Source organism: Choristoneura fumiferana, chromosome Z, assembly GCF_025370935.1.
Source record: "Choristoneura fumiferana chromosome Z, NRCan_CFum_1, whole genome shotgun sequence".
NCBI lineage: Eukaryota > Metazoa > Arthropoda > Insecta > Lepidoptera > Tortricidae > Choristoneura > Choristoneura fumiferana.
The window spans coordinates 41067100-41077217 of NC_133472.1; the positions used below are offsets into that span (position 1 = coordinate 41067100).

At 37.6% G+C, this 10118-nt stretch overlaps 1 protein-coding gene across 1 annotated transcript; it reads right to left on the minus strand.

Annotated features, from left to right (window-relative positions):
* Window positions 1–3860: 3860 nt before the first annotated feature.
* Window positions 3861–9841, minus strand: LOC141428778 (uncharacterized). The gene is made up of 4 exons (XM_074088822.1): window positions 9765–9841; window positions 5633–5814; window positions 5221–5390; window positions 3861–4550 (listed from the first exon to the last, which is right to left on the minus strand). The coding sequence occupies exons 2-4, from the start codon at window positions 5802–5804 to the stop codon at window positions 3861–3863; spliced, it is 1032 nt and encodes a 343-aa protein (XP_073944923.1). The 5' UTR covers window positions 5805–5814; window positions 9765–9841.
* Between the last annotated feature and the right edge of the window lie 277 nt (window positions 9842–10118).

Sequence of the window (10118 nt, forward strand, 5' to 3'; positions counted from 1 at the left end):
GATTTTACGATCGGCCGCCGACATATCAACAATGAACATGTTTAGTTAATAATATTAAAAGTCTTCATTTTCTATGAGTAAGGTATTCTTCTATGTATTTTTTGCGCTGAATTGAATAAGACGGGATTATACTTAGCATCAATATTTTGCGAGAAATGAAGGGTTTTTGTTTAACTTAACCAATGTTGGGTTTAAGCAACTATATAGGCGTCTCAGGATCACTGACAGCAATCAGTCAGTATTACCATCACATCCACATCTTGTCAAAACTATTGTTGGTACTGATTTTTAGACTGTTCTATGTTTTCAACAAAAACCCTTTATATCTCGCCAAATATTGGTCTTATAAGTATAGGTGTGGTCTAATTCGATTCAGCGCAAAAAAATACATAGAAAATGATACCTCACTTGCCTAGTTAACCTAGTTTGTATAATTTGCTTTTTTTTAAGCGTTGCCTCCTGCCCATAGCCCCTGGGAGGGGGTAGGACGCCTAAATTTTGGTAGGACTCGGCAGATCCTCATTTCTAGTGCTAAGATAAAGTTATAAACAAAGTTTCATTGATGCACATGTATATATTTTACCACCAAAATATGTTATTTTTCCTGTACTCTTAGGGGCTGTTTCACCATCCATTGATTAGTGTTAACTGACGGTTAAATGTGATGCCGTCTCTATTTGTTTTGTTCGAATAGACGGAGACGGCATCACATTTAAGCGTCATTTAACACTAATCAACGGATGGTGAAACAGCCCATAAGGGTACTGTACTAAAAGCCGGATAAGGCCATGACCAAATCTTGATTTCAATCATTGAAGAATTGCCGAGTGTCAAAGTGGATGTAATCGTACTGTACAAGCTATTTTCAAAAGATGTATAAATAAATTAGCTTAAGATGAAGAGTGGACGCTGTGGTTTAGGGGCTGTTTCACCATCCATTGATTATAACTGACGTTTAAATATGATGCCCTCTCTATTTGTTTTCTTCGAATAGGCATCACATTTAACCGTCAGTTAACACTAATCAATGGATGGTGAAACAGCCCCTTAACCTGTCCTCTCCCAGAGGCACAAATTTGTGCCCAAATTCCTTTGATCCTGTTATCCTGGGAGATGACAGATTAATCTTTTACTCCTGTTACAGGGCACACCTTGTATGGTGGTCTCGGAATCAAACTGATTTGTCTGTACAGTCGAATAAACTAAATCATGTAGGTACCTGTGTGGAACCTTTGTGCTATTTATGTCATTTTGGCATCCCATACTTTTGTCAAGTAAATCATAGTGAAATTGATTATTAAAATGTTTCACCCTGGTACATAAATCAGTTTGTTCAACTGTACAGTCGAGTTAATGAACTTGTGAGCACAAATTCGATCAAAAATATCTAAACACAAACTTCTACGCCGTTAACAATAGAGTCGTGTTCAGATATTTTTGATCAAATTTTTGCTCACAAGTTTATGAACTCGACTGTACATTGAAGATATATGAGTAAGATAGGAATAGTCTCTTCGTATTGTACGAGTATTGGTGAATGAAACATAAAACTCGACATCAAACATTTATTATTTTTTATAACATTTTTTTTATTTTATAACAGCAATTTACTAAACACAGAACTATAGAAATAGAATGTCAATGCGAGACTCTTGTCTGGCTAAAAAGCCAGTTGAGTATACAATATTTTTGTGGCTCAACGGTAACGATTTTGCGAGAGATTCCTCATTGGACTCGAGTGAATCAGCGAGCAAGGTAAGGAGAAATACAGAATTTTCTAGAACCACTACGTTTGTCAAACAATAATTGTAGATTGTGCAACAAGAGCATAAAAAGAGCCATTTTAACCGAGACGTTCATATAGCCGTGGTGGATAGATACGTCCACAGGAAAATGGGTTTAATGCAGGAGTTTTACAGTGCTTTTCACTTCGATTGAGAGGAAATGAAATAGCAACAGTGGAAACAATTGGTAACGTACTAAGTACCTTTGATTTTTCATGGATTGCTGTAAATGTTTAGTTTTATTGATTTACTTTGATTGATTTTTAGTTTTCCATAAAATAAAAATATTAACGAAATATGAAGAAACTTTTTTGTTTGTGGATGTTGACACCTGATTACCTCTTGGTCTTAGACGAATATTTTACTTTATGCACTAGAGCATAATAAGTAATTTTATATCACCTAGTTCCAGCATATATACCAACATTACGAGCATGAGAAGTGAAAAAATATTTTTAAACAACGAACTTCGATTTTCGAATTGCGTAGTAGCCCCCAGCTTAGCTGAGTCAACTATAACGAGGTGTTACCTACCTAATATATCACACTCAGTTTTCAAGACACCTTTACCAAATTACAAGGCATTTCTCACTTTTCAGGTTGAAGAAAAACAAGGAATACAAAATAATAACTTATCTTCCTAAGGTATACAGCTAATGTCAAAATACACTATACTTTGATATATATAATAAATGTGATAAAAAATACATTTGACTTTTTCACTTTTCAGGTTGAAGAACAACAAGGAATACAAAATAATAACTTATCTTCCTAAGGTATACAGCTAATGTCAAAATACACTATACTTTGATATATATAATAAATGTGATAAAAAATACATTTGACTTTTTCACTTTTCAGGTTGAAGAACAACAAGGAATACAAAATAATAACTTATCTTCCTAAGGTATACAGCTAATGTCAAAATACACACTACATATCGTTTTTTGTCTTTCTAGATGGCGCCACTGTCGCGTGAGGTTTTTAAGTGTGGCTTTCAAAGTCTGTTATTACGGGCGTGAAAACAAAGTTTAGATTAAAATCATATTTAATACACCTTAAAACCGTACCATAAAAATATCGAGCATGCCACAGTGTTGCATAGTCCCCGTTTTGTTCGGAAAAAAGGGAGGAAAAAGGTTTCCGAAAGACAAAACTGTTTCAAAACACATCCATTCAGCCATTCAGCCATTCATTGTCCGGTGACGCAAAATTTCCATAATTAATTTTAGGTAATGCAAAATATTCACAAAATTTTCCTAATTATAAATAAACCCGCGTAGCTCACCCAAAAATTATGAGATTTGACATTTCGGAGACCTCACGCTACACTATGGATACTCTGTTTGTCCGAAATAAAGAATTTGAATTTATTATAAAATTAATTAGCACGCAATGTATCAGTACGTGATACTATTACTACTTTGTTTTTGTTCAAAACGTCGCACTTGTTGACGTGACAGCTGTCAGAGAACGCTTCTCTCTCGTATCAAATTATTGTACGCATTACATTGCTGCTCGAAAATATTTCAAAAATTAATTACGCTCTGGTAGTTAATTCTAAATTAAAAATTTGTTTTGATATCGGTTCACAGCACTTAAATCTTCGTCTAGTACAGTTTTAGGTAGTATCAAAAATACACGCTGTATAGTTTTTCCGAACCGGTGGTAGATTTTGACATTCATTGTGCTTCTTGTATTGATACAGCAAAGGTTGTTTTTTTTGTCGATTTTTGCTAATGTCTAATCTTGTATAGGTAAGGAACCCTTCGTGCGGGAGTCTGATTCGCACTTGGCCGGTTTTATTTTTATTTTGCCCGTGCGAAGCTGGGTTTTTTTTTTCTTTTTTTTTCACAGAACAATACATTTAATATTTGGAATACTACATTAGTATTTGATGTAATCGAGTTATTTTTGTTTGCGGGTCGCTACTTTTTTTTGCGTTTTTTATTTCACAATACATTTAATATTTGGTTGGAACACTACATTAGTATTTCATATGACCGAGTTTTTTTGTTTCGAATCATTGTCGAACAGGTCGTATCGTCGAATTTAGTATTCAATGAAACAAGATATTTATGGCGTATCGCGGCGGGGGCATAGTGCAGGGCGGCGAGACCTGTTATGATGGCCCATGCGCAAATGCACTTCTTCGGTGGCCGCGTAGTACTCGGCAGCTTGCATATGGCGTCTCACCATTCGACGTTTAATTAAGCTTTTGCAGAAACAGTATTGGAACAGGTACCCATAAGCCCGCCTAAAATTTCTATCCAGGACACCGTACACAAAACTGGTGACCACTGAACGGGCTATCCCTATCCACACGCTCCTATAGAAATGCGAGTCACTCGTGAATGGATACCAATACACCGAGATGAGGTAAGGCATCCAACCACCTGCGTATAGAACGAAGGCCACGATGTTAGCATAATGCCCGTTCCTATCATTCTTGTATTGATGCGACATTCTACATGGCCTGCAGATTTTGGCATTAAACCTCATTTCCATACAGGCGCAGACCGAGCAGTAAATGGTGATAAAGCTAGGAATAACGTGGAAGACAAGACTAGTGACAATCCTGAACGTATAGTTGCCGGAGTGTGAACGGTAGCAGCAGTCATAGTCTAGCCCGAGGTAGACGCCAGAGGCGGCGGTGCCAAAGGTGAGCACTAAGACGTTAACGACGATAATATCGATCTTTGAGATAAATCCGTCGTAGTCTTTATGGGATCTGCATTGCCGGTAGAACGTTTCAAGTGACATCATCTGTGGAAAGGACAGCTCTCTAGAACATTGCTTATTCTACATAAATAAAAATGAATCTTAAAATGTGTTGCTAAGCGCAAAACTCGGGAACGACTGGTCCAATTTCGCTAATTCTTTTTTTGTTGTTTTCGTTACTGTCAGGAGAAGGTTTTAATGGAAGAAAATACAGGAAAAATACAACGGGGGCGAAGCCGCGGACAACAGCTAGTAATTAATAAAACTAAATATTATTTGCCTCAGGTTTAGTTAGTAGCCGTGGTGGCGTAGTGGTTTGACCTATCGCCTTTGAAGCAGAGGATCGTGGGTTCAAACCCCAGCTCGCACCTCTGAGTTTTTCGAAATTCATGTGCGGAATTACATTTGAAATTTATCATGAGCTTTACGGTGAAGGAAAACATCGTGAGGAAACCTGCACAAACATGCGAAGCAATTCAATGGTGTGTGTGAAGTTCCCAATCCGCACTGGGCCCGCGTGGGAACTACGGCCCAAGCCCTCTCTTTCTGAGAGGAGGCCTGTGCCCAGCAGTAGGACATACATATATAGGCTGGGATGATGAAGGTTTAGTTACTGACTTACTGACAGACTGATGAAGATGATGCTAAAGGTTAATGGACGCAAGATACATGAGCAATACTCACAGCTTATGGTTCATGCACAATAGCTACTTACCGCGAAGAAAATGCTGTAGCTGTAAGTGGAAGCCTCGGTAAAGAACTGCAGAGCGTTGCATACGGATTTGGAATCGCTTTGTCCTGACAGAAGTAGCACAGCTGACGTGGGAATTACTCCCATCGTCACGATGATGTCAGACAAACCAATCAAAGCTTGGAACACCAGACCTGCCATAAAAGTTTCCTGTCAGATACTTAGCTGCCCAAAATCCCCAGAATATTTTTAAACACCCTAGGTGAAGATATCGTAAAAAAATCTTAAATAGTAAATTGATCCAACTTCAATGAAAAATTACTTAACTGTTCGATCGATTTTTGTTTTTGATCCAATTTCAATGAAAAATTACTTAACTGTTTGATCGATTTTTGTTTTGAGCTCTTTGTATTCCAATGATTAGTTCAGCACTTACCAATTTTCTTGAGATCGTCCTCAACAAAAAAGGCAGATATGAAGAATCCATTCATTAGGCAGCCAAAGATAGGGCATGCGACCGTAACCAGCAACCTTTCTCTCAGGGTCCACGCGTGGTCGAAGTTTAGCACGGAAATAATTTCCGTGATGTTGTTGCTGTCCTTATTCATGGTGAGTGTCCTGCATAAAGAACAAGTGTCTAAGCACGCTTAGCCGAAGTTTTTACGCCTAAAATGCTATTTATTAATTTACTCGTGTTTACCCGCGGCTTCGCACACGAAAATCATTAGGTTCAGCAGCAGAATTGAAATTGCAGGATTTTTTAAAATTCCCGTGTGGATTCCCGAAAATTAAATCAGTTGTTTTCATTGACGCTACATTAAAAACAATCATGGTCAAATTTCATGTCCATAAGCCCCGCAGTTGTTATTTCGAGATTTTATACCTATCCAGTGGGAACATCGGGATAAAAAGTAGCCCATGTGTAATTTCAGACGTCCAGCTACCTGCGTACCAAATTTCATGACCCTTTGCCCAGCGGTTGTTATTTAGACATTTTATCCCTATCCCGTGGAAATATCGGGATAAAAAGTATACTATTTTTTAATCCAGGTTATAAACTAACCTTATGCCAAATTTCATCCAAATCCGTCCTGCCGTTTCAGCGTGAAGAAGTAACAAACATACTCACTCACTCACTCACAGGGCTGGACTTAGTCATGAAATTTGGTATGTAGGTAGCTGGACGTGTGGAATAACACATAAGTGACTTTTTAACCCGATATTCCCACGGGATAGTTTTGTAACTAAGGGACCCCATACATCCCTGTATTATTGTTATTATTTTGTAATTTTTTCTTTAATTTCATACTGTAGTTTTAAGTATTTTATTTGTAATTATTTTACTTTGAAAAAATTACTTTCTGCCAAGTTTCTTCCAGCGCATTCTTCTTGGCAATGATGGTCTTTCCGAAAGCGCTGGTAGTTTAAAAAATGACATGTAAAAGAGTCCATTGCGGCCTATTTACTGAATAAATGATTTGAATTTGAATTTTGAATTTGAATTTGGATAGGGAAAAAAATTGAAATTTCAGCACTGGGTTTAGAGTCTTGAATTTTGTACAGTTAGGTATTCACAACACAACCTCAATGAAGACCACGATATAAATTTTGGAAATTTCCAGGGGACTTTTGTAAAATCCCGAAAATTTCAATTGCGACTACCAGACCGAATAGTTTACGCGTGCGAAGCCGCGGGTCCGAAAGACAAATCTGTCTCAAAACACATACATTCATTGCCCCGGAACGCATATTTGCCATAATTAATTTCAGGTAATGCAAAATATTCACAAAATTATTCTAATTATAAATAAACCTGCGTCGCTCACCCAAAAGCTATGAGATTTTGCATTTCGGAGACCTGACGCTACACTAGCGCCTCTAGCGGCGTATTCATACGCGATAGCCCTCATTGCCGATAATGATGTGTCACGTCACTACTCTGTTCCGTTTCACAGATTGCGTCATTTAAAAAAATAAATATTTTTCTATCGTATTCGATGGAGTCTATTTAATGGATACTGATATTGCTATATATTTAAAAAAAACAGTTTTACATTTTTTTTTTTATTTTGCTTCAAAATAGAAATTATTTTTAAAAAATATTTTGCGAACATAGTATGCGTAATTCGGTAAATTTTCAAGTTTCAGACCTAATCTTATTAAATACCTAGCTAAATAGTACACTAACCTGAGCAATTAAAAGTTGGAAAACTCAAAAACGGGTGAACCGATTTTGATAAAACATGTCTAAGAACCATCGCTAGAAAACCTGCTATCAAATAAAACAAAACGCATTCAAATCGTTAAAGAGCTACGGTGCCACAGACAGACATACAAACATACAGACACACATAGTGCTCAAACTTATAACGTACCCCTCTTTTTGCGTCGGAAGTTAATAATATTACCCTAGATATTAAGTTTCTCATGTAAGTGACAAATTGTTTTTAATGAGAAATAAAGATTATATACTTAAACCGAATAATAACAAGTCATCATCATCATAACCTCAGCCGCAGGACATCCACTGATGGACGTAGGCCTCCCCCATAGACCCCAGTCGCTTCAGACCAGCAGATGATCGCAGATGGCCGTTGGGGCCGAAAAGTTCTCGAGTGGAGAGCGCGGATCGGCAAGCGCAGCGTAGGACGTCCACCAACGAGATGGACGGATGACCTGATTAAAGACGCGGGTTTACGGTGGATGCAGGCCGATATAACAAGTAATAAAAATATTTTAACCCCCGACGCAAAAAGAGGGGTGCAAAAGTTTGACCGCAATGTGTGTCTGTCTGTCTGTCTGTCTGTGGCATCGTAGCTCTTACACGGGTGGACCGATTTGAATGCGGTTCTTTATTTCAACGCAGGTTTTCTAGCGATGGTTCTTAGACATGTTTTCTCAAAATTTGTGCAGCCCTTTTTGAAATATTGAACTTTAAAGTGACAATGTCGGAGTTTTTTTTTTTTCGTTGGTTAGATTATTAATTGTTCTATTTCTCGTGTATGCTAAAATTAGCCCCGTTAGGTTAGTTAGTTTGTAAGATATAAATATTGTATGCAGATTGTGTCCCAGATAATTCAAACCTGACAATTATTGGCGTCAAAGTTGGAATTTTCAGGGTCGTTAATTACGGGCCGATAAATACGGAGCTCGCGGAGATGCACCAACATTAAGAGCCTGTTCACACGGCGTCAAACTTTGTCGGATATAACTAACGGATCCTGAAAATCGGAGCCCGTTCACATGGTTCAGTTCTGTAGGATCCTGTCCCTATTTGATTTTTAGCAGGTTATTATTTTATTACCTAGGTTTTTATTCCAAGCTTAGACGACCGAGGCCTATAGTGGTTAGAGAACCTGACTACGAAGCTTGAGGTCCCGGGTTCGATTCCCGTTCCCGTGCCGGGGCAGATATTTGTATGAAAAATACGAATGTTTGTTCTCCGGTCTTGGGTGTTTAATATGTTTTTTGTTTTTTTTTTATTAGCACATACATAACAATTTATTATCAGTACGCCAAACTGTAAAACATTCTGTTGGCGTCGCGCTCTGACGCTAAAATTCTCGTACAAAGTCAGTTCCCGCAAAGTATTGGATGTGCCGTGTGAACGAGCCTTAACCGCACCCGGGCGCAAAAAGGGGTAAATTCGCTACGCGTTCAATTGTACAGTCGGCACCAGAAGTTTTTGAGCGGCTGAGGGGCTCAAAATCTACACACAACTCCAGCCAAGCCAAGGCAGCTAATTAAGGCATAGAGTGTACACTCAAGAACTTTAATACATGAGACACAATGGAACCTTTTCAAAGGAAAAATCATTACGACTTACATTGTTAATTAATGCGACGCCACTATGATGTTTACTGTGAAATGGTTCCATGGTGGCTTATGATTTAAAGCCCTTGACCGTACAACCGTTCTGTTCGAACTATTCAACCGTTCGTTCACTTTCGCTGCACTGCACTTTTTTATTCTACTGGATGGCAATCACCACCGCCCATATACATCTGCAACACCAGGGGTATTCGTCTGCGTTGCCAAACTAGAGGCCTCAGACCTAAATTTTAAATTAACACTTTCGCGAGCACGGCGCATAAAATTACACTATAAATTTTATGGAAATTAAAGAAATTAAAATGGCCTCGCATGAAAAAAAAACTATTTCCAAAATTAGTTTTAATTTGAGCAAAAATTAAATATAACGTTGAAAATAATTAAATTAAAAAAGTTTGGAAAAAAAAACAGAAAATTACACTTAAACTGTTAAGGGAATTAAGGAAACGAAAATTTAATTTAAAAGTGTTCCAAAATTAATTTATATTTGAGCAAGAATTAAATATAACGTTGAAAATAATTAAATTAAAAAAGTTTGGAAAAAAAATTAGAACGCTACACTTAAAATGTTAAGGGAATTAAGGAAACGAAGCTTTAATTTAAAAGTGTTCCAAAATTAATTTAAAATTGAGAAAAATGGAACCTGTATCGTAAAAGAATATTAAGTTAAAAAGTTTGATAAAATAGAATTACTTGACAAAACTTGGAAAATTTAAGTAAAATCTCAAGTCACTTACAGCAAGCGGTGTCTCGGCAGATAAGTGGGCAGCTCGCCTGACGCCGACTTCTGGCACCAGCGAAAAGCAGGGACAGAATGGCGCTCCAACCGGGACCGCTGCCTTATATAGCACATAGGACCCAGATGTCCTTGGTCTATTTACTATGACCTATATACGTAATAAACAAATAAATTTCATATTCAAGTATCTAGAACCCTATAATGCCTTCACCCCGCGACTTCGCTCCTGAAAAACAGTTAGCCAGCTTATCCCGCGGGAATTGCGAAAATACCTTTCTAGGTGCACCTGTATTAATTATACCTTGCCGTTTTCGGCTACAGTGACTAAAGTCAGCGTATTGTTGTACATTGT

What these genes read in the sequence shown, in the direction of transcription:
- LOC141428778 (XM_074088822.1), bottom strand. Translation starts at nt 5,804, where the DNA reads ATGAATAAGGACAGCAACAACATCACGGAAATTATTTCCGTGCTAAAC. An exon ending in GGACGATCTCAAGAAAATTG is followed by an intron (nt 5,391 to 5,632) that starts GTAAGTGCTGAA and finishes CTTTTATGGCAG; the next exon opens with GTCTGGTGTTCCAAGCTTTG. An exon ending in GCTACAGCATTTTCTTCGCG is followed by an intron (nt 4,551 to 5,220) that starts GTAAGTAGCTAT and finishes TCCTTTCCACAG; the next exon opens with ATGATGTCACTTGAAACGTT.